General features: G+C 48.3%; 2 protein-coding genes across 2 annotated transcripts; both read left to right on the top strand.

Moving 5' to 3' along the window:
- Positions 1-1,805: 1,805 nt before the first annotated feature.
- Positions 1,806-9,925, top strand: LOC142083226 (inositol 1,4,5-trisphosphate receptor-interacting protein-like 1). Its single transcript, XM_075152466.1, is given in 2 exon segments — positions 1,806-2,969; positions 9,524-9,925. Coding segments are annotated over 2 exon segments (1,551 nt in total). The 5' UTR covers positions 1,806-1,820.
- Positions 9,926-16,935: 7,010 nt separating this feature from the next.
- On the top strand, positions 16,936-27,397 carry LOC142083225 (potassium channel, subfamily K, member 16-like). Its single transcript, XM_075152465.1, has 5 exons — positions 16,936-17,172; positions 19,189-19,309; positions 21,386-21,552; positions 23,171-23,339; positions 26,922-27,397. The coding sequence occupies exons 1-5, from the start codon at positions 16,978-16,980 to the stop codon at positions 27,263-27,265; spliced, it is 996 nt and encodes a 331-aa protein (XP_075008566.1). The 5' UTR covers positions 16,936-16,977; the 3' UTR covers positions 27,266-27,397.
- Positions 27,398-27,633: the final 236 nt, after the last annotated feature.

Raw genomic sequence — 27,633 nt, 5'->3', positions numbered from 1 at the left:
CGATTCTGAAAGGAATCGAGGGAAATCTCTACATCAGTCGCCCTATGTCGGCCTTACGGGCGACTTCAACTTCCCGGCTGCTAACTGGGACTGTCATAGAGCAGAGACGAACAGGCCCAGGAAACTCCTGGAGCCCACGTTGAAGGTAACTTTTTGATACGGGTACTAAGGGAGCCGACTAGGAAAGGTGCCCTCCTAGACCTGTTGTCTGTCCATAGAGATGCTCTCGTGGGTGAAGTGAGGATTGGTGGCTGTCTTGGCCATAGCGATCAAGAAATGGTTGAGTTTAAAATCTTTGGTGATATGGGAAAAACTGCCAGCGGAGCTACTACCCTGGATTCTGGGAGAGCAGACCTCAGGCTGCTCAAGGAACTAGCTAGTAAGGTCCCCTGGGAGTCTGCTTTCGAGGGTATTGGTGTCCATAAACGCTGGTCACTTTTTAAGAGCCATTTCTTAAGAGCACAGGAGCGGGCAATTCCCCTGTGTCGCAAGTCAAGCAAGAAGGGCAGGAGGCTGGCTTGGCTGACCAGGAATCTCCTTTGAGAACTTAGGCGGCAAACGAAAGTGTACAGGCTTTGGAAAGGGATCTGGGGGTGTTGGTTGATGTAAGCTCAATGGGAGTCAACAACGTGCCCTGGCGGCCAAAAGGGCCAGCCATCTCCTGGGGTGCGCTAGGCACGGTATAGCCAGCCCGTGCAAAGAAGGGATTGACCCACTATACTCAGCACTGGTGCGGCCTCACCTCCAGTACTGTGTGCAGTTTTGGGCACCACAACGTAGGAAGGATGTAGAAAGATCAGAATGTGTCCAAAGGAGGGCAACAAAGATGGTGGAAGGACTAGCGGGCACGTCCTTATGAGGCGCGGCTGAGGCCACGGGGTTTGTTCAGCTTAGAGGAGAGGAGACTGAGGGGTGACCGCGTTGCTGTCCACAACGCCCGCAGGACGGGGAGCGGAGAGGGAGGTGCTGATGCTTCTCTCTGGGGTCTGGTGAGAGGACGCGAAGGAATGGCTTAAAGCTGCGTCAAGGGGAGTTCGGACTGGACATTAGGAAAAAGTTCTTCAGGGAGAGGGTGGTCAAGCAGTGGAACGAGCTCCCCCCAGGAAACGGTCATGGCCCGAGCCTCTTGGTACTCAGGAAGCAATTGGACAATGCTCTTAGAGACGTGATGGAACTTTAAGGCTGCCCAGGGTGGAGTCAGGGGTTGCACTCCATGATCCTCGTGGGTCCCTTCCAACTCAGGATATTCTATGATGATGAGACTGCCATTGGCAGGCAGGTGATAATGAACCCCAAATACAGCACCACGCAAGCTCCGGTGAAGAAAATTAGCTCTAGCCCAGCCTTCACCAGTACACCGGGGCAGCTGGAGCGGCTGAGCCGGGGTGGGGCCGAAGGGCGGGGCTGGCCGGCGGGCGTGCCTGTGATGCGCTCGGGCGCCTGTGACAGCACAGGGCACGGCTCACAACGGGGGCGGTTATCAGGGGCGCCAGCAGCAGCGCTGCCCCAGTACGGCCTGGGCCAGCGGTGAGTGCGCACGCGGGGGGAGGCCGGGCTGGGCGAGGGCCGGGGCAGAAACGCGGCCCCCGGGGCGGGGGGTTCTCACCCTGCATCGAGGGCCCAGCCGCTGTGGGAGCGCCTTGGGCAGGGCACGGGGCCGCCGCCGGCGCAGCTGGGCGCAGGCCTTGCTGCCTCCCACCTGCCTCGCCCCCTCTCCTACCCGCCCCCAGCTCCCTGCGGCTCCCGTCCCCGCTCCCCCCGCCACCACCTCCCTCCCTCCCAGCCCCACTGAACCCCTTCTCTCCCTCCTCCTGCAGGCCATGGCCGCCACAACATTCTTCGCCTTGGTTGTGCAAAGCATCATCCAGCTCCTGCAGATGGTCGGTGTTGAGCTGGATGAGGCCACGCGCGAGCGCATGCAGCAGCGTGAGGAGATGCTGAGCCGGGAGATGACTCGGCTGCTGCAGGAGCTGGAGCAGAGCACCCAGGAGCAGAGCACCCAGGAGCAGAGCGGCTTTGCCTGGGGAGCCCTGCTCTTTGCTGCCTTGCAGCAGTGGCAGTTCTGGGCGATTGCTGGAGCCCTGGTCCTGCTCTTTGGGCTCTGCTGGTGGCTCAGGAAAAGAAGCCATGAGGTCGACAGCAGCGACGAAGAGGAGAGCTCCAGCAGCCATGAAGAGAGCTCCAGCAGCAACACAGAGCAGGAGGAGGAAGAAAGCGAAGGGGAAGATCCTGAGGATGAGAGGGATCCGGGCAGGATTTTTGCAAAGCGCATCCAGTGGCCAGTGCAGAACCTGGCCTACAGGAGCCTGGTGGTGGAGGAGCTGGTGGGCGACCTCCTCCGTGTCTTCCAAGAGCTCTTGTCAAATAGTTTCTTCCCAGTGCTGCAGCCAGCCGTCGGGGTGCGCAGCGCCTTTGAAGGTTGGAGTCCCTGTGAGGAAGACGTCATCTACCACCTGCTCGTGCCCCTGGAGCCCCCCCGTGGGCACGTCTTCCACCTGGAGCTGGGCACCGTGGGGGAGAGGCCGGCGAAGGACTCCTACGTCCGCGTGGAGCTGGAGTGCACCTGCAGAAGGGAGCAGCTGGGGGAGAACATGCTGTGCTTCCTCCACCACCCTGAGGAGGAGCTGAGGAGAAATCAGGGCCCCAGCCTCCTAGGCACCCTCTGCACCGGCTCCTACCTAGATGTGCAGAAAACTGCCCGCTGGTTCCAAAACTTGGTTGGGTCAGCCTGGGTGGAGGTGCCTCAGTGGCATCACTTTGATATGAAGGTACTGCCCTCCAGCCGCTCCTGCAAGCTGCAGCTGACGGATGCCTCCAGGAGAACCCTCTTCGTTGAGATGATGTTTGGGGTGCGGCAAGGCCACTCAGACATCTTCGTGAGCAGCCAGAGTACAGAGGCCGACTTCACTCCAAGCACAATGTGGCCGGAGAGCTACGCTGTGGCAGAGGTGTAGTTCTTCAGGCATGTGGCCTGTCGTGGTTTAACCCCAGCCAGCAAAAATAAACTCCACGCAGCCGCTCGATCACGCCCCCCCGGTGGGATGGGGGAGAGAATCGGGAGGGCACAAGTAGGAAAGCCCCCGGGTTGAGATAAAAACAGTTTAATAATTGAAATAAAACTAAGTAGAACAGTAATAATAACAATGTGTGTCACGAACGTGGGGCGAGCCCCCCCACACACCTGGTTTTTATACTGAGCATGATGTCACATGGTATAGAATACCCCATTGGCCAGCTGGGTCCACCACCCCGGCTGTGCTCCCCCCTCTCGGTGCAAGCATCACCTAGCAACAGCCAAAGCATCAATGGCCCATCAACGCTCCTTTCACACCGAACCCAAAACACAGCACACCCCCCCCAAGCTACTGGGAAGAAAGTTAACCCTGTCCCAGCTGGAACCAGGACAATATCCACCCCTTATTCTATACCATCTACATCATGCCCAGGTCTCACATTTTCCCATACATTCCACTTAGTCACCGCTCCTTTTTCCTGCCTTTTGATATATACACACACAGAGATATCATTCCCTTAGTCCATGGGCCATCCCTCTAAAATGTCCGTTGAGTTCATTTAGTCCATGACTTCGGGTTCCACCTGTCAGAACAGTCTTGCAGGGCAGGAGAGATGGTGTGTGGTGTCGGGCTCTTGCATGCGGAGGCCAGTTCTGGGTGCTCGTCCAGTTCTATCATTGTTGCACCTTGCTCAGTTTCATCGGCGTTCATCCTACATTAATCTGGGTGATTCTTACTGTAATACTGTTAATATGGCATATGGTAACCAAAAAAAAAGTGATGACATACAGTACTATGTAATAACTAACATCATACAATTCAGTTCATTGGCTATTTTCACCCAAAATTAAATCCCCCTGAGGTACACACCGGACTTCCCCATCCTTTCTCATCACCCACCAAGTGCACCCAGGTCCCTGAGCAAAAGCAATCCCACGGATGGGTTTTCCCTTGCCAGAGGCAGGAATAACCCAGACTGTCTTCCCCAGCATATTCCTCATATGCACGACAGGGACTTTATCCCCCTCTACAGCACGTAAGGGTTTGGATTGGGCAGGGCCAGCTCGAGTGACAGATCCCCTAGTGTTGACTAACCAGGTGGCCTTTGCTAAATGTGTGTCCCAACGCTTGAATGTCCCACCACCCATTGCCCTCAGTGTTGTCTTTAGCAGCCCGTTGTATCGTTCGATTTTCCCGGAGGCTGGTGCATGGTAGGGGATGTGATAGACCCACTCAATGCCGTGCTCTTTGGCCCAGGTGTCTATGAGGGTGTTTCGGAAGTGAGTCCCGTTGTCTGACTCAATTCTTTCTGGGGTGCCATGTCGCCATAGGACTTGCTTTTCAAGGCCCAGGATGGTGTTCCGGGCGGTGGCATGGGGCACAGGATATGTTTCCAGCCATCCTGTGGTTACTTCTACCATGGTGAGCACATAGTGCTTGCCCTGTCGGGTTCGCGGGAGCGTGATATAATCAATCTGCCAGGCCTCCCCATATTTATACTTCAACCATCGTCCTCCATACCAAAGAGGCTTTACTCGCTTGGCTTGCTTGATTGCAGTGCATATTTCACATTCGTGGATAACTTGTGCAATAGTGTCCATGGTCAAGTCCACCCCTCGATCACGAGCCCATCTATATGTTGCATCTCTCCCTTGGTGGCCTGAAGTGTCACGGGCCCACCGAGCTATAAATAATTCACCTTTATGCTGCCAGTCCAGATCTACCTGAGCTACTTCGATCTTGGCAGCCTGATCCACCTGCTGGTTGTTTTGGTGCTCTTCACTGGCCCGACTCTTGGGTACGTGAGCATCTACATGACGTACTTTTACAGTCAGGTTCTCTACCCGGGCAGCAATATCTTGCCACAACGCGGCAGCCCAGATGGGTTTACCTCTGCGCTGCCAGTTGTTCTGCTTCCACTGCTGCAACCACCCCCACAGGGCATTTGCCACCATCCATGAGTCAGTATAGAGATAAAGTACTGGCCATTTTCCTCGTTCAGCAATGTCCAAGGCCAGCTGGATGGCTTTCACCTCTGCGAACTGACTCGATTCACCTTCTCCTTCAGCAGTTTCTGCAACTTGGCTTATAGGACTCCATACCGCAGCCTTCCATCTCCGATGTTTTCCCACAAGGCGACAGGACCCATCCGTGAACAGGGCATATTGCTTCTCGCTTTCTGGTAGCTTGTTATATGGTGGGGCCTCTTCAGCACGCGTCACCTCCTCCTCTGGGGATATTCCAAAATCTTTGCCTTCTGGCCAGTTCGTGATCACCTCCAAGATTCCTGGGCGACTGGGGTTTCCTATTCGGGCCCGTTGTGTGATCAGTGTGACCCACTTACTCCACGTAGCATCGGTTGCATGATGTGTAGAGGGGACGCTCCCTTTGAACATCCAGCCCAGCACCGGCAGTCGGGGTGCCAGGAGGAGCTGTGCTTCAGTACCAACCACTTCCGAAGCAGCTCGAACCCCTTCATATGCTGCCAATATCTCCTTCTCAGTTGGAGTGTAGCGGGCCTCGGATCCTCTGTATCCCCGACTCCAGAACCCTAAGGGTCGACCTCGAGTCTCCCCTGGTGCTTTCTGCCAGAGGCTCCAGGTAGGGCCATTCTCCCCGGCTGCAATGTAGAGCACATTCTTTACATCTTGTCCTGCCCGGACTGGCCCAAGGGCTACTGCATGAACTATCTCCTGTTTAATTTGTTCAAATGCTTGTCGTTGCTCAGGGCCCCATTTGAAGTCGTTCTTCTTCCTGGTCACGTGATAGAGAGGGCTTACGATCTGACTGTAATTTGGAATATGCATTCTCCAAAAACCCACAACGCCTAAGAAAGCTTGCGTTTCCTTTTTGTTAGTTGGTGGAGACATGGCTGTTATTTTATTGATCACATCCGTTGGGATCTGACGACGTCCATCTTGCCATTTTATTCCTAAAAACTGGATCTCCTGTGCAGGTCCCTTGACCTTACTTCGTTTTATTGCAAAGCCGGCCTTCAGAAGGATTTGGACTATTCTCTCCCCTTTCTTGAAAACTTCCTCTGCTGTGTTGCCCCATATGATGATGTCATCAATGTATTGCAGGTGTTCTGGAGCCTCACCCTGTTCCAGTGCGGTGTGGATCAGTCCATGGCAAATGGTAGGGCTGTGTTTCCACCCCTGGGGCAGTCAGTTCCAGGTGTACTGGACGCCCCTCCAAGTGAAAGCAAACTGTGGCCTGCACTCTGCCGCCAAAGGGATGGAGAAGAATGCATTAGCGATATCAATGGTGGCGTACCACTTGGCTGCCTTTGACTCCAGTTCGTATTGAAGTTCCAGCATGTCCTGCACGGCAGCACTCAGTGGTGGCGTCACTTCGTTCAGGCCACGGTAGTCTACTGTTAGCCTCCACTCTCCATTGGACTTTCGCACTGGCCATATGGGACTGTTGAAGGGTGAGCGAGTCTTGCTGATCACTCCTTGGCTCTCCAGTCGACGAATCAGCTCATGGATGGGGATCAGGGAGTCTCGGTTGGTGAGGTATTGCTGCCGGTGCACTGTTGTGGTAGCAATTGGTACCTGTTGTTCTTCAACCCTCAACAACCCCACAACAGAAGGATCCTCTGAGAGACCGGGCAAGGTGGACAGCTGTTTAATTTTCTCCGTCTCCAGGGCAGCTATACCAAAAGCCCACCAATACCCTTTTGGGTCCTTGAAATACCCTCTCCTGAGGTAGTCTATGCCAAGGATGCATGGAGCCTCTGGGCCAGTCACAATGGGGTGCTTCTGCCACTCATTCCCGGTCAGGCTCACTTCGGCCTCCAACACAGTTAACTCTTGGGATCCCCCTGTCACTCCAGAAATACAATTGGATTCTGCTCCTTTATAGCCTGATGGCATCAGGGTACACTGTGCACCGGTGTCTACGAGAGCCTTATACTCCTGTGGGTCTGATGTGCCAGGCCATCGAATCCACACAGTCCAGTAAACCTGGTTGTCCCTTTCCTCCACCTGGCTGGAGGCAGGGCCCCTCTAGTCCTGGTCATCATATTCGCTACCCACTTCTTGTAAGTATGAGTCAGAAGCCCCTTTATTAAGGTCGGAAGTGGAATCAGCCCTTCTACTCTGTCTGGGGAACTCACTGGAGACTGGAGCAGCAGTTTTCCTGAAAGAACCCCCTTTTGTGATTGTTTTCCCTTGCAACTCATGTACCCGTGCCTCTAGGACTGAGGTAGGTTTTCCATCCCACTTCCTCATGTCCTCTCCATGGTCACGCAGGTAAAACCACAGGGTGCCCCGGGGTGTGTACCCACGATGTCTCCTCTCTTGAGCAGAGGGACGCTTGCTCCTAATGGCTGAGACACTGGCCCGTGCAGGTGGGGAGCAGGACATATCCTCTTTGAGTTGCTGGACTTCCTGAGACAGTTTCTCCACAGCAGAGGCGCAGGCCCATAGGGAGGAGGAGAGACTTTCTTCATATTGCCGGAGTTGGCCAGCCAGTTCATCCACCGTTTGTTCCTCTCCGTCTCTCCAGGTCATTATTGCCAATGAGTTTGCATGTGACGCTGGTGCGCTCCGTACAAACTTGTGCCACATGGGTCGGGTACATTTGGCTTCATCTGGGTCTTTGGATAACTGCTCGTTGTTCAGGTCATCATAAATCACTTCCAGCCAGCTAATTCTCTCAGGTACTGGATACCTCTCTCCATGGTGGTCCACTTGCCTGGGTGGCATATAACATCTTCCTTGAAGGGATACCTTTCCTTCATGCCTGACAGGAGTCGCCTCCAGAGGCTGAGGACTTGTGCCCCTTGTCCAATCGCTTTGTCAATGCCCCCTTCCCTAGAAAGGGATCCCAGCTGCTTGGCTTCCCTACCCTCTAATTCCAGGCTACTGGCCCCGTTATCCCAGCATCAGAGCAGCCAGGTGACAATGTGCTCGTCTGGACGACGGCTGAAGTCTTTTCGCATATCTCGCAGCTCACCCAGAGATAGGGATCGGGTGGTCACCATCTCATTTACGGGTTCTGCCTCCTCCTCCTCCTGTTCTCGTGATGGCCCTGGTTCATCTTCATCCCTTACTAGACGAGCTGATTTTCTTGTGCATTTTCTTTTTTGTATAGGGGCGACTGATACCGGCAGGGGTTGGTTCTCTGTCGCAGGGGGCGGAGTAGCTGCCGTGCCTGCCCTGGGGGGTGAGGGAGCCGCTGTGCTTGCCGTGGGGGGTGGGGTAGCCACAGGGCCTGTTTGTCATCAGTTGCAGAGACGTTTCCTTCCCCTTGGGGGTTCTGAGTGGTGTTAAACAGGGCTCGGTAGGCGTGGGCCAGGCCCCAGCACATTGTAGTGATTTGCGTCTCCCTAGAATGGCCAGGGTGACAGCATACTTCTTCCAAATATTCTACTAATTTTTCAGGGTTCTGCACTTGTTCAGGGGTAAAGTTCCAGAACACTGGGGGTGCCCATCGCCCTAGGCATTTGCCCATGCTATCCCACTCGCCCTGCCACTCATAACTATCCAGCCTTGGGGCAGATCTCTGGATGACATTCTTAAATTGCTTACTAACCTTGGATAAAACCGCAACAATATTCCCAAGGAGTACCAATAGATATATCTTAACTACCCAGGGATGTTCAAGGTACTGACAAGTTATTTTAACAAAGGAGATGAAGGTAGCGAGGGTGCCATTCTCTATTTCCTCCATAAAAAATCTCTCGGAGGAAAAGGTATAATTGCTAATGGTCTCCATGAGGTGGTACCCGAAATGCAGAAACGGCTTCATTACGAATCCCAAATACCAAATAACCCCCAATGCCAGCGTTTTAGTAACAAATCTCCCAGGCAAAACATCATTAATCACGGCAGAGCACAACAGACTACAAAACCCAACTCCAATTTTTAACAGGTACAGTAAAAACAAGAGCATGGTGCAGAACAAATGAATATGTTACCAGATATAAATTCCTTAATATGCTCTAAATAATCTGTCGTTATCTCAACCCTTCGTGCCCCACGTCAGGCGCCAAAAAAAGGACTGTCGTGGTTTAACCCCAGCCAGCAAAAATAAACTCCACGCAGCTGCTCGATCACCCCCCCCCCGGTGGGATGGGGGAGAGAATCGGGAGGGCACAAAGCTCCCGGGTTGAGATAAAAACAGTTTAATAATTGAAATAAAACTAAGTAGAACAGTAATAATAACAATGAGAATAACAACAATAACAGAATACACAAAGCAGGCAATGCACAACACAACCGCTCACCGACCGCCGGCTGCATGTCACGAACGTGGGGCGAGCCCCCCCACACACCTGGTTTTTATACTGAGCATGATGTCACATGGTATAGAATACCCCATTGGCCAGCTGGGTCCACCACCCCGGCTGTGCTCCCCCCTCCTGGTGCAAGCATCACCCAGCAACAGCCAAAGCATCAATGGGCCATCAACGCTCCTTTCACACCGAACCCAAAACACAGCACACCCCCTCCAAGCTACTGGGAAGAAAGTTAACCCTGTCCCAGCTGGAACCAGGACAGGCCAGAGATGCCCTGCGCAACAGCTTCCACCTCAGATGCCTGCAACTCTGCGCCCGCATCATGCTGGGCACAGGCTTTTCCACCTATATCTTGAAGACAGCTGTGATGCACCTCCTGACCACCATACCCCTGTCACACTGGGGCAGGAGGGATTTCCTGCAGCGGATGCTGGACATCATGCAGTTCCTGCGCTACTGCCTGGAGGAGAACCACCTCAACCACTTCTTCTTTGGCAATGAGAACATGCCCGAGGAGATAATCTTGCCCCCAGCCTTCCAAAGAGCCGAACCGCTCAACCTCTTCCAGCACCTGGTGCAGGACCCAGCTGCTCACGCCGAGGCACTGCGTGAGTTCATGGAGCTGCAAGATCGGCTCACAAGACTGCTGATCTTCGGCCGCTGAAAGAGGTCTTCATGCGCAGAGCTGTGTTTGCGGGGCTCACAGCTGACAGCAGATGACCAGCTCCTACTGCAGGGAAAAAGAGGGGAGAATGCGGGACGAGGCAAGGGAAGGGCAAACCCTCTGCAGCAGCCCTCTGCCAAGAGCAGCACTCTTCTCCTCTCCACAGTCTCCCCAGCACAGCAGCCGGTGATGACCACAGTGGCGACAAAGATGAGTTTCACCCTGCCTTCCCCTCGTGCTGGGGCGGCCAGGACGGTGATTTCACACGGGCCCAGAAATTCTTGCTGGCAGCTCCGGCTGTGCAGGGACCAAGCGAGAGGCACCACCCATGTGCCTCTGTGTGTTCCCTGGGGTCCGTGTGGAGAATCTGCCCACCCCAGGCACTCCCCGGGGAGCCGGTACCACCAGGATATGGAGAAGACGCTGCTCCGTCGGCAGTGGGAATTGCTGCCGCACCTTTCCTCCACAGCAAAAGCACACTCTGGGGAGTGGGACCCGATGCAGCTGAAGGGGCCGTTGCAAGGAGGCTTGTGACAGAGACTGCCGCTACCACCTGGGCAGCGACCGCACCCCCTACTTGGAGAGAGTCCATTCCCTGTGGAAATTTACCCTGTGTGAAGATGTCAATAAATCACTTGTTTTACAAACAAACGCTCGTCCGTCAGTGTCTGTGCATCACTTTGTCGGGGGACGCGGGCATAGGGTGCTGACTGCTCAGCTGCCAAAAGTTGCAAAATGGTCATAATAACACTGTGTTTACCATGCATCTTTGCTGGTTCAAAGAGGTAAAGCACATTATGGTTTTGGTATTTGAAGGTGTCCTGGTTTCGGCTGGGATAGAGTTAAATTTTTTGGATTCCGTATGAGAAGAATGTTGATAACACACTGATGTTTTCAGTTGTTGTTAAGTACCATGTCAAGGACAGTTTCCATGCTACCAAGCAGAGGCTGGGAGGGAGCACAGCCAGGACAGCCAGCCCAGCTGGCCAACGGGGTATTCCATACCATGTGACATCACGCTCAGTATATGAATGGTAGGCGTGATTCTGGAAGTAGAGATCACTACTTGGTTATCGGTCAGCGCGGGTGGTGAGCAATTGCATTGTGCATCATTCATTTTGTATATTCTATCATTATTATTATTATTTTCCCTTTTCTCTTCTATTAAACTGTCTTTATCTCAGCCCACGAGTTTTACTCACTCTTACGCTTCCGATTCTCTCCCCGTCCCACTGGTGGCTGTGTGGGGTTTGGCTGCCTGCCAGGTTAAACCACGACAGAAGGCAAGAAGAGAAACATGTTTTTTGAGTAAGATCTCCCATGTGAATTTTTTCATTTGAATACATCCATGATATTCTTGTTTAGTGCTTTGCATCCCTCCAGCTTCAAAAAGCAAGTTCTGAGCTACAGCTAATGACAGTTTGCTGGTCTCTCCTCTTGAACATGTTGCTTATTTCTTGGGGCTTTGTTTCCCTCTTGTGTACCTTTGAGGTTTTGAACCAATGAAAATGCTTACCTAGCAGGTTCATCTCGGCAAGTTCTTTTGATCAAAGACAAGGCTGAGAATCTGGGGGACAAAGAAGAATGATAAGCACCAATTAAGACCATGAAGACAATGCAATCTGCTTAGCACTCTGCATCCCAACAGATTGTTACCACAAAGTTAGGCTTGCCAGTGACCCAGGCCAAAGCACTTTCATCACATTAACTGGTTCTCATTCCAAGAGACTCCAGGTTTTCCAGGCTCTTTGGCAATTTCCTGTCACTTCCTCAGAGCTGCTTACCCTTCTGCAGTCTCTTTTCAGAGGGGAGTATCCTGGATTGAATTTTTTCTTTTTCGTATTCTGTAAAAATCCTGAGCTACTGACAACTCTGGTCACAGCAGCATTATTGAAAACTTTTCTTGACCATTTTTCTGACCCCTAGAGGATAGCCATATGCTGCTATCTCTGTCCCAGTTGTGTCCAGGCACAACTAAACACCCACTGTACAACCCCTGGGTCCCAGCAGTGTCCCAGCCAGCAGCTGTCTTTTGCCCAAGAGCATGCTGCAGGACCTGCCTGGCAGCACTAGCAGCTTGCTGCCAGTTGTCACCTTTTCCTGAGTCCCTTGGCTGTCATGCTATAGAAACATATAGATTCCTCTCAAGAAAGCAATTAGTGCAGTCTCTTGGCTAGTTCCTGGGAATCCCAAGATGCAAGGAAGGAGGGCTGTAAGGAGCAGGCTGCATAAGAAGGAAGGTTGTTGTTTGGTTTTTTGTGCAACTGTGAGGACCTTTAAATGCCAAGAGTCTGTAGGCACGAGGGATGCTCATGTTGCAAGCTTACAGTTGTAAGAAAAGCTCGCAATGAAAGAAGTGCTTCAGACAGTAAATAGATTCATCCATGCCTGGCACTATTCACTGAGTAATAGCCAGGATGCAAGTTGCATGTAAGCCTGCAGGCCATGCTGTGGTCCTGAGTAAGCATGCCAAGAGGTTTGCCTAGGTGCAGGGGTGGTTAAGGACAGCACGACGTCTAGAGAGGATACCTAGGTTATGTTGTCCCTGTCTGTGTGCAGAAGCTGGTCTGGGGGCAATTGGTTTCAAGAAGTGTGTGCCCTGGCTTGGTAACAGGCTGATGCCACAGCTTTTTCGACAGGTAGCAGGATGACACCCATACACTGCACCACACCACAGCTGTCCAGCACCACATCTCTCCGAAAAGGAAGGCTGAGGGAGATCTAAGTGCTGTCTTCCACTACCCAGAGCCTGTCTTTTCTCAGAGGTGTACAGTGAAAGAATGTAAGGCAATGGTCACACATTGCACCAAGGGAAGTATGCCATGAGAGCAGATAAACCCTGGAAGACGTAGCCAGAGAGGGTGGGGAACGTCCTTCTTTGGCAACGCTAAAAGTTTAGCTGGACAAGACCCTTAGCGACATGTCCTAGCTTTGGTGTTAGCCCTGCTAGAGTAAAGACCTCCAGAGGTCTCTCCCAACCCAAATTCTCTATGTTACTCTGATTGTGACAGTGAGGATCAAATGGCCTTGGTGACCTTGTTGTGCAGGTGAAAGACCTTATAGTGCAGATGTTTCCACTGTTCTGGAGGCCTTTAGGTGGAGCTACCAGTAACAAAAGCACTGTCCAGAGATTGTTGGAGAGGGCACTGCTGATGGTGGGAGGAGTCTTTTCTTTGATGATGACAACGTAGATGAGCTTGTACAAAACTGCAGTACTTGAATCCCTAATGTATATGATGAAGAAAGAGCCAGCACAGATCCCCAGATGACCTATTAGTGATGGCAGATATATAGCTGAGCAAAAGGAGGTGCTGTTTACAGTTGCCAACGCTGTGGCCAGCAGTCACCCAGCACTTGGGCAGTTTTCCATGCTGGGCTGCCTGGCACAGCAGCCCTTACCTCCTGCATACTAGAGCTCTTTTATCTTAGTATCAGCCAGCTAGCAAAGGCAAGTGACCACCTTCAGCATTTTCTTCACTCATGGAAATCAGCCTATTTCCTTGACAGTTGATAATTATCTGCAGGAATTTGGCTTTGCAGATCTTAAATAACAAGCCAGGAAGTCTGAGGATCTTTGTTGAAGAAAGCTTTAGCCTAAGTGTTTAATAGCCTGGCATAAGATCACAGCATAAAAACCAAAATGATCCATGTTAGAAGACTGAATGTTCTGACCACAGTTATGAGTAACAGATATTTATAGGAGAACTGTAAGAAAGTGTAAAAATGAGGGCATCTAATGGTTTTAGCCCTAAGCAGAACAGGAAGTACAACCACAATCACATGGTAAGGCATTTCCATGACAACAGATAACATTTTCCATTAAGCTGGAATTAATTTCAGGCTATAATCTGCCTAAGGACACAGAACGTATAAGGATGCAACAAGATAACTAACGCCACACGTAGAAAAAGGAAATGGCTGAACTGTGGGAATGATGGGAGTGGGAAGGAGCGAGAGCAGGACTCAGCATAAGAAAACCCTGTCCCAGCGTGTCATGTCATGGCCAGGAAATGCTCCCTGCCCTCCATTACCACCGGATCTCACTACGTGGGTTTCCCTGCAATGGACTGGGTAAATAATGCAGGTGCGAGAAGTCTGCATCGCTTCTCTTTCCCTGGTCCCATAACTGCGTCATGGGTTTCTCCTAGCTTAGGAACAAAAAGATTAATTAACCGCCTTACCAGACATGCTGTCTCCATGATTGCCAGGGCCCTGACCCCAGGGCTTCCCTCTACCCTGTCCATGGCCCAGAATCCCTCTCCAGCCCAAACCAGGGCTGTCAGCCCCTGTCCCAGTGACACTGCAGGTTGTCATTTTCCAGCTTCTCCCAGCCTTGCCCAGCCTGGCCATGTGCCCCGACGAGCCAGGCCCACCCATGGGCCAACATCCCAGCACGTCCTCAGCCTGGCCCCGTCCCCACAGCCCTGCCTGGCCATCCCTGGACATGACTGCGCTGCAGATTGACTTCCTCGCTTGAACTCATCCTGGAATTTATTCTTACCTTCATGAGGAATGGCTTCAAGTGGAGCACTCCACTGAGTGAATAAGGGTTCCTGCTTCCTTTCTTCCCCAAAGCAACTTATTTGTGAAGATCCCAGCAAGAAGATCCCCACTCTGCAAGTGTCAAGCCAAGTATGAACAAGATGCTGTGTGATGGGACACTCCTCTCATGTCAGAACAATCTGTAGTGGTTATTAAAGATTCACAGGCAGGTACGAAGAAACAGACTGAGAAAAGATAACGTGTATTCCCTGTTCCAGAGCTAGAGGAAAAGAAAGGTCACCAATCTTCTGAATGCTTCCTTGCAGTCAAGGGCTTCTGGAGATGCATGCACAAATAGCAAACCTGCTATCTTGGATATCCCTGCTAGAGGGAAACCCAGCTTAGTATATATACACTTGAGAGGAGACAGCATGAGAAAGATGAGGTTTCCTGGCACTTAACCTACCCTGATCAAACCACTGCAACTGAAGTCAATATCAAAATTCTCAACATCTTCCATGCGTTTCATGTTTTTTCCATCCATTTTCCCCTCAGATATATTGAGGGAAGAATCCACCTATATTATCTTCATGTCTGCTGGGCAGATGAGGAAATGCTGCATTTGTACATGTGAAGGGATTTCTCTTGTCTTACAGGGTTGGGAGTCTGAGAGAAACAAAAAGGTGCCGCCATAGATGTCATTATTTGTATAGAAATAGTTTAAATCTGAGGGAGAAACATACCTTTGACACCCTGTAGCTTCAAAAGAAGTGAAAGGAAACATGACACATCCTGTTTCTACAAACCCTTTTCCAGTAACTCTAAAGAAAATCTTTAAACTTTCAAGGGTTTGCAAAGCTACTTACCTTCATTCACAGTTTTCCTGTTTTCCTCTGAGGTCAAACAGATTTATGTGTGAAAGGACAACCTGCACTTGACAGAGTGAAGCCATCTGCCACTTCTTGTTTACACCAGTTCTGCTAACTAATCCCAGGGTCTCTGCCTTTCCTTGTATTTTCAAACTCAATAAAAACACAAAGGTTTGAAGAGCAGAATAGGTGGCACATTTTAAATGTTTCTTCAAAGGCTGATTTTCTTCAGTGTTTTCTCATGATTAAAGTAGGGCATTTGGTGAAATAACAAAGAAATTGTGCACAAAGCAAATGAAAATGCTGAAAAATCTAAGGTCAAGCAAGTTAATCTGAGTGTTAAGAATGTCGATGGTACAGCCAAGCTCAGATCTGTCTGGTATCTGTTCCAAAGTCAATATCTTCATACAAAGACTTTGCTCTGCCACCCTACAAATTCTTTTCAATGGCAGCCAAATTCTCATTGAAGCTGATGGGAACAAGCTCTGACGCTTACATAAGCGAGTTCCCAATGCATGGGAACCATCCTTCTGAAATCAGTAGAGGCTACCTTACTGTAGGTAACATAGAATCACAGAATCAAGAATCATAGAATCATTTAGGTTGGAAAAGACCTTTAAGATCATTGAGTCCAACGTTAAACTAACACTGCCAAGCCCACCACTAAACCATGTTCCTAAGCACCACATCTACACATCTTTTAAATACCCCCAGAGATGGTGACTCAACCAATCCCCTGGGCAGCCTGTTCCAAGGCTTGACAACCCTTTCAAGGATGGAATTTCTCCTAATATCCAATCTAAACCTCCCCTGGCACAACTTGAGGCCATTTCCTCTCGTCCTATTGCTTGTTACTTGGGAGAAGAGACCGACACCCACCTCGCTACAACCTCCTTTCAGGCAGTTGTAGAGAGTGATAAGGTCTCCCCTCAGCCTCCTGTTCTCCAGACTAAACAACCCCAGATCCCTCAGCCGTTCCTTATAAGACTTGTCCTTTCTTGGATACACTGCATAGGAAATGTTGGCAGAAGAACCTGTCCAAACCTGGCACATATGCAACCTGCAGCTGTTGCCTCTAGGTCCAAGGTTTCGCTGCGAGTTGCTGTGGCCATGCGGGGCTGCATGACCCTGCCCTGCACTGCAAGCAGACAAGTGAAACCCAGGAGACCCGCTCAGCTGCACTTTCCTGAAGCTGCCCTTGAACACAGGGCAAGAAGGGGCTTCTGGAGTCATCGGGGCTTGCCCTGCCATCCAGTTCTCAGAGTTAGCAGGAGGCAGAGAGGGAGAAGGGAAAATAATGTTTTTCAAAGCAAGGTCCCCTGTGGGCCCTTTGTAGGCTACCCTCACCTGTCCCCAGAGCCTCTTGAGCAGGAGATGGCCACCCGCCAGCTCCTCACATCCTGACCCACTTTTCCTGAGAACTCATCAAGGCAGAGTTTCACAGACAAGAGGAAATCCCTAAACAGCACGCAGCCCAGAGAGTGGAAAGTTTTTTTGGGGGGGTTGGGTTTGGTGTGGTTTTTTTTTCCCAACTTCCCCATGAATGTATTTGACAGCTCGCTGTCCCTGTCAGAGCAGGATCCCAGCGGAAACCAGAGCTGGGAGGACTCTTCCTGTCTGGGGGAGGCTTCCCAGCAGCGCGAGGGATTTACCAGTCGCCACCTTTCGCTCCCCATCCCTTGCCGTGTCCCACCGAAGGCCATGTGCAGTGGCAAGCTGCAGACGGGTTTGCTGGTGGCTGGTTACTTTGTCTACTTGCTGGTGGGTGCAGCCGTGTTCCAGGCGCTGGAGAGGACTGCTGAGAAGCAGGAGAAAATAGCAGCTGCCCAGATGAAGGAGGCTTTTCTGCAGAACTTCACCCACCTCACGGTGGCAGAGATGGAGCAGTTTATGAAGGTAAGTGCCAGCCCTGCGGAAGCCCTTTCTCCCTCCTGTTTCCCCATCAGATGTTGTTTCCTACTCAGCCTTGCTACACAGATAACTGTCACTACATTCCTACTGATGGGGTCATTTGGATGATTTTAGCAAACCCCAAGCCCACTCTCCGGTCTGAGCAGGCAGGTCACACTAATGGTAAATATAGCTTGTGTAGCTTGACAAAACCTTGTGTGTTATCTATTAGCACTCCCCATCCCACAATGTCCCGATTCTTTGGGGTCTTGCCTCCTGTTGATTTGGCTTTGGGTGGGGCTGTGCTCATCTACAATGGGTGGCAAGGCAGGAAAAATGAGGTTGTCTGAAATGAATGGGCATGGTTGCCACTTACAACAGTGTCACAGATAACACAAAGGAACAATACCACAAGGTCTGAAATAATCTGTTAAAGTGAAAAAAAGAAGCCCAAATCACTACAAGGAAGGTGGCATAGTCAGGGTTTACTTTTTGAAGATGCTGCAGAAGTGAAACAGGTAGCCTGGCCAAGGGAAAGGTGTTTCTGGTCACAACACAGGAAGCTGAGAATGAATATGGTTGTCTCTTCATCTTTGGTATTTCCTAGCTCTACCTGCTACAATGCAGAAGAAAATGGGGAATGCAAATAGCCTTGCTGTAAGCATTTCCCATGGGAAACTAATGGAGCTTGTAATGGGCCAGTTCGCAGGATAAGGAAAGGAGGGGAAGAACTGGTATTTCTAATAACACAACCAGTGATCCAGCCCCCACTTCACATACTATGCACCCTCTTCACCTTGGATTTTTTTCTGCGGGTAGGGGAGGAGAAAAAAAAAGAGGAACTTCTCAAGACAATGAAATCTTTGTGCAAGAGCTGTGGAATGATTTGTCAGCCTTGATTTCCTGGGACACCAGCAGAAAAGATAGTGAGGGAGGAAGAGGTGGGCAGGGGGGGAAGACTTTTCTGGTGCAGTTTATTCCAGCTTGTGTCTTGCCTCTGGCAGGGCTCAGCCCTGGATTTTATCTAGGCTGTTTCTGTACAAACCAGCCTGCCTTCCAGATGTCCGGTCCAATTTCTCTGTTTGCTAAAGGCAGGGACAGCTGGAGACTGTTTGGTTTTTTTAATTATTATTATTCTTTTAACCTTAAAAAAAATTAACAGCACTTAGAATTAAAACCAAGGAAGAAGGGAAGAGTCTGAAAATGCATAACAGCCCTAAATGATAGGGTTGGAGGGGCTTGGGAGAAACATCTAGTCAAACCCCCTGCAGCAGGACAGTCTCGACTCAACCCAAACCATCTCTGACAGATGTTCATCTAACCTCGACTCAAAGGCCACATTGTGAATATGTGCATGTGTGTTCATGTATGCAGTTTGGAGAAGAGTGTATATGTCAGGCTGAATTCTGATTTTGGTCGCACCAAGAGTAATGCTTTGCAAATCAATGGACTTTCTCTGAATTTAAATCTGTGACATTAACCAGAATACAGCCTTAAAATGAAATCTCTGTGTATGTCATGTGTGCCCTGCTATAACTCACTGATGCCCTCCTGGGAGGGATCAGAGTCACTGCTCAGTGCATCTGCATACAGGTGGGTGATTAGATCCTGGATCCACCACTGCTGTCTCAAGGGCAAACTCAAAACAAGCAACCAGCCACTCCGTCACTTAAGCCAGTGGGCTGTCTTGCTCTGCCATGTCCTAGTCATCTATAGGATCATTTTTTCCGAAGTACTTAGCCTAAAAGAATTGAGGTCCTTGATCATGCTAAAAGAAACAAGTTCTCCTAACACCCACTAGAACAGTCAGCATAAACAGGGCAAAAGACTAACACTCAGAAACGCCGTCTGGCTGCTACCCAACCTTGGAGGTAAAGGTGTGAATGGTGTCAGAGTATTGCTGAGGACAGGTGAGCGGTATTCACAGGAAAGGAGCAGTAGTTGGCTAAATCTGCAGTATTCTTGCAGCAAGCACTTGAGAAAAGCAGCTGTGTTGATACCAAACTTTGCTTTCCCTCCCAGAACCTGACTGAAGCCATTCAGAATGGAGTATACCCTGTTGGAAATGAATCACAGATTGAAGACAGCAACTGGGATTTCAGTAACTCCTTCTTCTTTGCAGGCACAGTTGTCTCCACAATAGGTAGGTCTAATGCTTTCCATGTATGTGTGTTTGTGTGTGTGTGATGCTTATTATGTCTGGTTATTAGGACCTGAATGGATAATACTTTCACGGATAAAAACTCCAGCCCTTCATTGTCATGGATGGTAAGCAGCAACGGGCTTGGTCCTGAGACCTCACTACTGCACAGCTCTTTGTGCATTATTTTGACTTGTGAAACACCAGTGGCCTTTCATATTATTTCCCACTTGTTTCTTCTTTTTGAGCCATCTGTTAAAATGTTTGCTCTGCTGCCAGTTTTGGGTGGGAGGTAAACTTCACCTTCCTGGTCTTTATTCTAGGGTTGAATAGACTTTAAATCCGAGAGTGCTGTAAAGCATAAAAGAACGGTAGGAAAGAAGTGAACTCTGCTGGGCATGTTCACTGTCTCAATAACCTGGGCTGAGCTGTTAGTGCACATATTGAATTAGTAATATGCTAGGAGGAAAAAAATGAGAAGGGGGCAAGGCAAATGCTGAGACTTTTACACTGCTGCTTCAAGCTGTTCTGACCTTTTCAGGGGCTGCCTACCCCTGCCTGCCTCTCCCTTTCTCTCAAATATGCATTTGACCTGCATTTCACCAAAAGTGCAGACCTGCCAAATTTAAGCATAAAATCCACACTGTTGGCTCCTGCTTCACACTCTCATGCAGTGAAAGTCAAATGTATGTTTTTGCAGAGTGGAGCTGAGGCCTCACTCCCACTACACCCTAGGCATAGTTGCTCCACTGATCTGTGAGTGTGACGAGTCAGGAGGACCCCAGTGGTGTCCCAACACCATGGCAGGTGTGTAGGTGTTGCATGAGCCCATGTGGCAACCTCCTGCTGTAGAAGAAAGAAAGGCTTCTGAACCATCACATCAATGAGAAATGTTCCATGGTTACAACAACATTCACATATCGATAAAGCTTCCCTAGTTTGTCAGCACCCTGCTGCTAGCCAATCCATTCCTTGCCACCACCTGTATTATTGTATTTTGTCATTACAGCATTTCTCTGCCAAACAAATCAGTCGCTTCCTGTTAAATTTGTTTCCCTAGTGAGGCAGACAGGCTGTCCCAGGAAAAGTGCAACTTTGCTTGTTTCTCTGCACCTTCGCCGCAGAGGTCTGTTCTGAAGGTACATCAGGTACTTCCACTCATCTTCACCAGGTGTTGTCATGAAAATGGAATATTTCTGCAAGAGGGAACACAAGACAGCTCAAGCATTTGGGGGCCTAGTAGCCAATAAATCACTCAGTTGTTTTATTTTTCTTTTCCCCCAAAGAAAACATTGCATTTTCCAAGTAATGGATGCCTTGAGATGAACCGTGCTTGGGAAAGTGCCTTTTCTCAGGGTCACTGATAGAGGAAGTATATAGACAAAGTACAGGACTCTTGCACTCAGGGATGTACCTCATGGGGCCTAAGAGGAACAAACTCTCCAGTCCATTAAAGGACATGTTTGGAGTTCTGCAGCTGTTGTTCCACTACTTAGATAAATCCTTTTTTAGTAGGACTTTAAGACAAATATCTCTCTGGCATGAATAAATCAGCCACCAGTAAGGTCTGGACTAATTAGCATCATCTATTCTAATGCACACTGTCCTGCCTCCAGGACTGGAGCCAGTATCTGGACATACCAACTTACTGGCATTTAACCAGGGAGGTCACTAACACAGAGGCAGATCGACAAGAAGCTAGAGATGGCTATATGTGATTCTGACACGGCAATCAGCCTGGGACTCCAGCCTTGATGTCTTCCAGGTCCCCAGACCTCTGGTTTCTGTCTTTCCATGTATTTGTCACAGGACAGAGCATTTTTCCATAACTGCTTTTAGATTGTGTTTTCATTCCCACTGAGGCTGGGTTGGGAGCACACAGCATGCCCCAAAACATGCAGGGTGAATCACTTCATCTGCTTACTGCCTTTTTCAGAGAAAAAAAGAGCGCATGTGGACTGAGAAGTGCTAGCCACATCTTTTGGGGTCAAAGACAGGCCAGATTGGGGTAGGCATGAATGTGACTGTGGACTGCTCCAATTCTCTGGAATATCTCCTCTGACCTATCTTTTTTCATAGGCTATGGCACGCTACGTCCTAAAACTGCTGGGGGCCAGATCTTCTGTGTCTTTTTTGCTCTGTTTGGAATCCCTCTGAATATTGTCTTTCTGCACCGTGTCGGTAAGATGCTCTCACTGCTGTGTAAAAAGCTGGGGAAATTCCTGTATGAGAAAGGAATGAGAAAGGTAATTGGTTTTACTTACTCAGACACAGTTATATGCTCATTTCTAGCTTTTTTCTCAAGATATATGCTGGCATTATCCTCTATCGTATTTGTTCTTATGCTGTGTTAGACATTGTGCTAGGAGAGGGAAAGAGACATTCTAAACTTGCAGAGCTAAACAGTCAAGGCAACCATAGAGGAGATATTCAGAGAAAGGGATGCATTCTGTCTACCCATCTAATTGGCAGACTTCCAGCCCCTTTCAGCAATCAATGGAGAGAGTGGGCACCTCATCCCATTTCTCTAGACACTTACCTCAGGAGCTAACACTATAGGGAAGTACCTGTCTCCCTTTATAACCAGTAAAGGGAGAGATGATTAAGCATCTCATCTTGAGGCAGCAAAAAGCAGGTGAGCTGGAAAAAGCTGTAAAAAGCAGGTGAACTGTAAAAAGCTGTAAAAAGTAGGTGAGCTGTAGAGGTTTCAATGGATATTGACTCAATGCCTAGTGTGTCACCCCTCCTTATTCATTATGCAGTCCTTTAATCCATCTTCTCCCTTGACTTTGACAGAAAGGAACCCTCGGGCTGAAGTTGTCCATTTGAGCCCAGTTGCTGAAAAGTGAGGAGGCACCTGTAAAGGGCTAGAGACAGAATGTGTCTTGCCTGGTTATGCCCCAAGTTATTTGCAGCTCCTCCCCTTCTCTCACCACTACTGAGGAAGTGAGAATAGCTTTTCTGTGTCTCCTACTTTAATTGTCTTTCAGGACAAGGTATGAATGCTACAGACAACCCTGTTCAAATTGCTAAATTTCTCCCCATGTCTGGCAAACTTAAATAGAACATAAGGCTTGATCAGATATAGACTCAAGCATATGCACAATGCATGAAGGCATGAAAAATTATTCAACAGTTGCCATTAATTTTTAGACAATCTGGACTTATAAAATTCTATACATAAACTATATGTGTGTCTGGCTGGTGAATCTTTATATATAACAAGTCTTTTTCTCCAGTGAAGGCTTCTTCATGACTTTTGGGAAGTAGGATGGTTCAAAAGTCACAGTCTGGGCGCTTCTTCATCAGGAGCTCATTTTTTAAAGATCTTCTTGTAGTAACATATTCACTGGGTAGGAGCCAAGTTGTGGCATTCATGCAATGAGAAATAAAGTCAACAATCAGAACTCTTGGAGATACTACTGTCAGAAATGATGTAAATTTTTTTTTTAAAAGTCTATTTTCCCAGGTAAATTTGAATGTTCTTTAGATGCCATACCTGAATACCTAAAAACTAAAAGTGAAGTTGTCTGGTGAAAAGTAGAAATAGTCTGACTCCAGTAAAAGTCACTGGATAGGAATTCCTCCTATACTCATGGTCTTTGGAGGTTGATACAATCAGACAGAAGACTACATCTCCCAGGGCTACTGCGGACATACAACACCTGTAATACATGGCTTCCCCCTGCTTCAGAGCAAGGCTAGGGTACTTTTAGAGGAAGAGCACTCAATACAAATCCTTCAGTTCCTGTGCTCCTAGTATGTATTCCTAGGTAGCCACCCATTTTGAATAGCCACCATTATATATGGCCTGCTAATGTGTCAAATCATGATTATAATTGAATTGGTTTCTTCCTTTTTCAGAAGAAGATCAAATTTCTGACCCTTTTGTTCTTCCTGGCAACCGGGATCCTAGTTTTTCTGTGCTTGCCATCACTCTTCTTCCAGATAACAGAGGGCTGGTCCTACAGCGAAGGAATTTACTTTGCATTTATCACCCTCAGCACCATTGGCTTTGGAGATTATGTAGTAGGTAAGGTTGATTTCAGAGAGGAGATACAGCAAAGCGCCAGTGTTGTGACTGTAATCACCATGGCTTGACTGCACAGGCCACCAATGTACTGTAGAGACAAATCTGTCTGAGTCTTTGACTAGTCTTTGCCTTGTGCAGTTCTGGGGGAAATACTCATTTCTCTGGGATTGCATGTGCTGACAAAAGCACAAATTGTATAAATATAATGAAATATGGTGCTTTGGAGTGCAAAGAAGCCGAGTATTTTGCAGAGGAAAGGGGAAGTATAGGGGGAGAATTCAAGGAGCCTAGGAATTTGCATATACCAAAAGCGAACAGTTTGCGATAGTCATACAGAATAAGGCATGTATCCCTGCTTTAGCCATCTAAGACTTATGTTTCAAAGTGTAGAGTAAAGAAATAAGCGGTCATGTTTCAGAAGACATGATTTTACATAACAGACTGAGAGGTGGAAAATTCCAGTCATGGGAAGATGGGGAAACCTACTCACTCTGTGAGAAGTGGGGCTTAAACATATATATTACTGTGAAAGTGGCCTTCTTTAGTCTCCTAAGCATCACTGGAGGCTCTCTGTCTTCACAAGCCAGAGCTTAGGATTTCCCCTGAAGACGAACTGTTTAAGCTACACTCCAGCATGCTGGAGTGCTTCTCGAAACACTTTTGTGGATCTGCTGACCAAAATACACTCTCCATGGAGTAAGCTTCCAGAGGAACTCCAAAATGATCACCAGGAACCAAATCAGTGTCCACAGAAGAAGCAATCAAACACCTGGACTCCATGGAGAATCAAAGATTCCTCTACAACAACCTGTCCTGCCAGCATCTTGACAGCCTGAACTTCTCTTCAGTGGGGATATGAGAAGGAAGTTCTGAAGCTAATACTTGAGCACCAGTGCTATCCCTACAGAGAATCTGGAAGCCTCACATCTCTTTCCGACGGACAGACATCCACCACACAACAGACTCTAGGCTCTCAAGCCTTGCAGAGATGCAAGAGGGGCCTTGGAGACTGGCAGCCTTGCTGTGTCTTTGAAAGATTTTTTACATCAGGTTGAGGGCTTTGGCAGAGGGAGCCCACAAGATTTTGCAGACACTGGCTGGTGTTCCCTGCTGATCTTAATTTCTCTGAGTCTGCTAAAGAGGCTGGGTAGTACTTTGGCGATCCAACTAAAATCTTGCTTGTTTGCATGAGTTTAGTGATTGTAATGATCTTGTAGCCTAGCTGATGGTTAATTCATGCAATGGCAATAAGTTGATTAGGCCACATTTCCCCAAGTGAACCCAGCCAGCTAACTGCTCTCTCTTGCTACAAAGCACAGGAAACCTGTGTCCCCTGAAATTCCCCTTTTCACATAATCCAGAGAAAGATTCTTTGTCTCTAACAGTGGTTAAGCAGTATTGCCATGAACAAGATACAGAACTCGGGCATCAGCAAGGAATCTGTATCACACAACCGTGGCCTCTTTGCTCACCGTTTTCTCCAGCTGGAGCCAATCTTTGTCGCTGCAGTGGAGCACAATAGGGCACAGGCATTTCTTTCCTAACCATCTGTAGGACTGGTAACCCTGGTCTGTGTGATACTGAGCACCTCAAACTTCAGTGATGTGGAATACAGGAAGGCGGAGAGTGGCTGGTGCCATGCAGGAGAAAAAGTAGACATCAGACTGGTGCATTCTCTTCCTTTGTCCAAATTACAAGTGTGTTTTACAATAACGACAGCAAGTCACAGCCTGAAAACCACTGCCTCCATAGCACTTTCCTCCTCTGCAGCCATATTATTTTACAAATACAGTTTAAAAATAACAATTAGATAGGCCTCCTGGCTCTGTGATTTCATCTTCATTAGGGTGACTTAACTGGAGCTGAAATATTTTTCCCTGCAGTATTTATCTCAATTGGCCTTAAACAACGGTGATAAAATTATGATAGGTTTAATGCCTCACACCTTCACACCTTCACAAAGAAACAAGCAGAACCAATGACTGCTCTGAGTATTATGCATTTAGAATTGATTACAGATGACAAATGGATTTGCACTGGTCAAGTGGAACAGAATAGGTTTGGGGTTATTTGCATTTTAGTAATTCAAAACTGGTTCATAGCTGTTGTACTTCAAGCATGAGATAAAGCCTGTTTTGGGTAGGGAGACATCTCAGGAAGGTGGCAGAGTTAATTTAACAGTTTGTAATACATGTACACATAAGTGATGCTTCTAGGGTGAAACTCCCGTTGGGCTGTAAACCGAATTCATGCCCTGCTGAAGTCCAGTTTTGAGTTAACATTACAAAGATTATTATTAGTTGCTTTGCTCACCCCACATCATGAACTTCAGATAAGAGCACAAAAGGCGATTCTTTGTAGCAAGGCTGGCATTCCCTCTGCCAACTCAACCTCAGCAGAAGAAAAAGAAACAGCTGTTGGATATCTACCCATGAGGACAAACCAGCCCACTCCTGCCCCATTTCCAGAGCTCTTGCATGATGAAGTAGAAAAATCCTGCACATTGACCTATGCAGTACAGAGCACTGCAGGACTTGAAAAGAGTTGCCAGCATCCCGGCTCCTTCTGGGCAACTTCACAACGGGAAATGATCCACCAGGTTTGTGGTGATCTCCCTGTCCACGCACATTGCTGTGTTATCTACCATGTGGAGTCACCCTTGACAGTGACTTATAGCACTTAATAAGCAATATTACCAAGTTTTCCTGCAGATGCCAAGGCCATATCAGCTGTATGATGATGATAAGATTGTGTGGGACTAAGTGCAGTAGGAGCAAATGATCTCTAAATGTTGGTGGCGGATTGCGGATGTCTGAAGAAACAAACAAAATGACCCATGCAGAAAAGTGGGTGTGCGATACTGGCTGGTGCTAAGAGGTTTGGACTGCATGACATAAGCTTCGGTCCACTGGTTTCCAACACAGAAAGTTGTGTTCTTGGCATGTGTCAGTGAGTTCTCATTAGTCACCTAGTTTTTTAATGGAGGAAGCTCCTGAAGCCGTTCAAAAGTAAAGTAGGAATTGCAACTACTCTCTTTGTATGATCAAGGGCACCTATAATTTAAAGCAAATATTTATTAGGTTATAATCACACTTTATAGAAATACACAGAATTACAATAACCTAGGTAGTAACAGTCGTGTGGTTGTAGTGGCCTACTGTGCTCTGCTTTTTGTGCTTTGGGAGTTCGGGAATATTTTCAAGATAATACAATACAATTTTACACTACTTCCCACATCATTGCATTTACCTGTAGATGCAGAGGTTGAATTGGGATTGGTATGCTATAAGGGGAAAAAAAAATATCCTGCTCTGCTGCTAATTCGCCTCAATCCCAGTATATCTTTTTGACAGGCCAGCATGCTTGTGCTAGCATATATCAGCATATATCTTGCAACAACAAGAGACTTGCCCAGCCTTAACCTAATGCTGGGGAGGTGAGAGACTCCACTACAATGAAAAAGTCACCTTGAAGTACTCAACATAAAATACATTGATGAATCCATTAGGCTGGCCCACTTTACACAGGCAAAGCAATTATAACTTGTTAATTTTCTTCTTCTTTCTCTCCTCTTATCTGCAGGTAAACAGCCTGGCAGGAGTTACTTTTCCTACTACCGAACGCTGGTGGCCATTTGGATTCTTTTTGGCCTTGCCTGGATTGCTCTCCTATTTAATTTATTGACAACGGTACTAGAAGATACTGAAAAAATAATTGTCAAGGATCTCCATCAAATTGGAAAGGTGAGTAAGGACAATGAAGCAAGCCAACAAAGAAGATGCTGGCCTGCTCAATTTATTCCAGAAGAAGAACTACTACCACCACGTGCTGGAGGGGATGCACAGAAAATGGAGCCGTTAGCAGCAGATTCTGAACACACAAAAAATGAAAAAAAAATTTTCTCTTATAGCAAAACTATTGCATAACATATGAGAATTGAATTCTTCATTGGAGAGTTGCTAGTGAATTATTCTAAAGAAATTCCCATGGAAATAAAATTTCTCCTGCCTTTTGCTGAGATATGACCTTTCAGAACTCAAGACTTACAGTTACACAAAGCCCGAATACTAATGGTAAGAAATTTACTCCTCAGTTTGCAGCTAGGTTGTTGCGCTAACAACCTGAGAAGTGCACTTGTTTTGGAAGGTGTTTTTAAGGTGCTTCCACAAAAATGCAGAGGAGGGGCATGGTAGAGCTTGCTGGTTCTAATTGGATTTTGCTGCTTGCAAGAAGTCATGTCTCTTCCAGGAACTGACATGCACAAGCTTTTCTGAGGCATTGCATAGCACCTTTG

The sequence above is a fragment of the Calonectris borealis genome, chromosome 5, assembly GCF_964195595.1.
Source record: "Calonectris borealis chromosome 5, bCalBor7.hap1.2, whole genome shotgun sequence".
In the NCBI taxonomy this organism is placed as follows: domain Eukaryota; kingdom Metazoa; phylum Chordata; class Aves; order Procellariiformes; family Procellariidae; genus Calonectris; species Calonectris borealis.
Note: the sequence above shows the minus strand (reverse complement) of the source record. Positions and strands in the feature narration are given on the sequence as shown.

Excerpts from the sequence above, each read along its gene's own strand:
- LOC142083225 (XM_075152465.1), top strand. The coding sequence starts at position 16,978 with ATGTGCAGTGGCAAGCTGCAGACGGGTTTGCTGGTGGCTGGTTACTTT. Across the intron at positions 19,310-21,385 it reads CACAGTTGTCTCCACAATAG|GCTATGGCACGCTACGTCCT; the intron begins GTAGGTCTAATG and ends CTTTTTTCATAG. Across the intron at positions 21,553-23,170 it reads ATGAGAAAGGAATGAGAAAG|AAGAAGATCAAATTTCTGAC; the intron begins GTAATTGGTTTT and ends TTCCTTTTTCAG.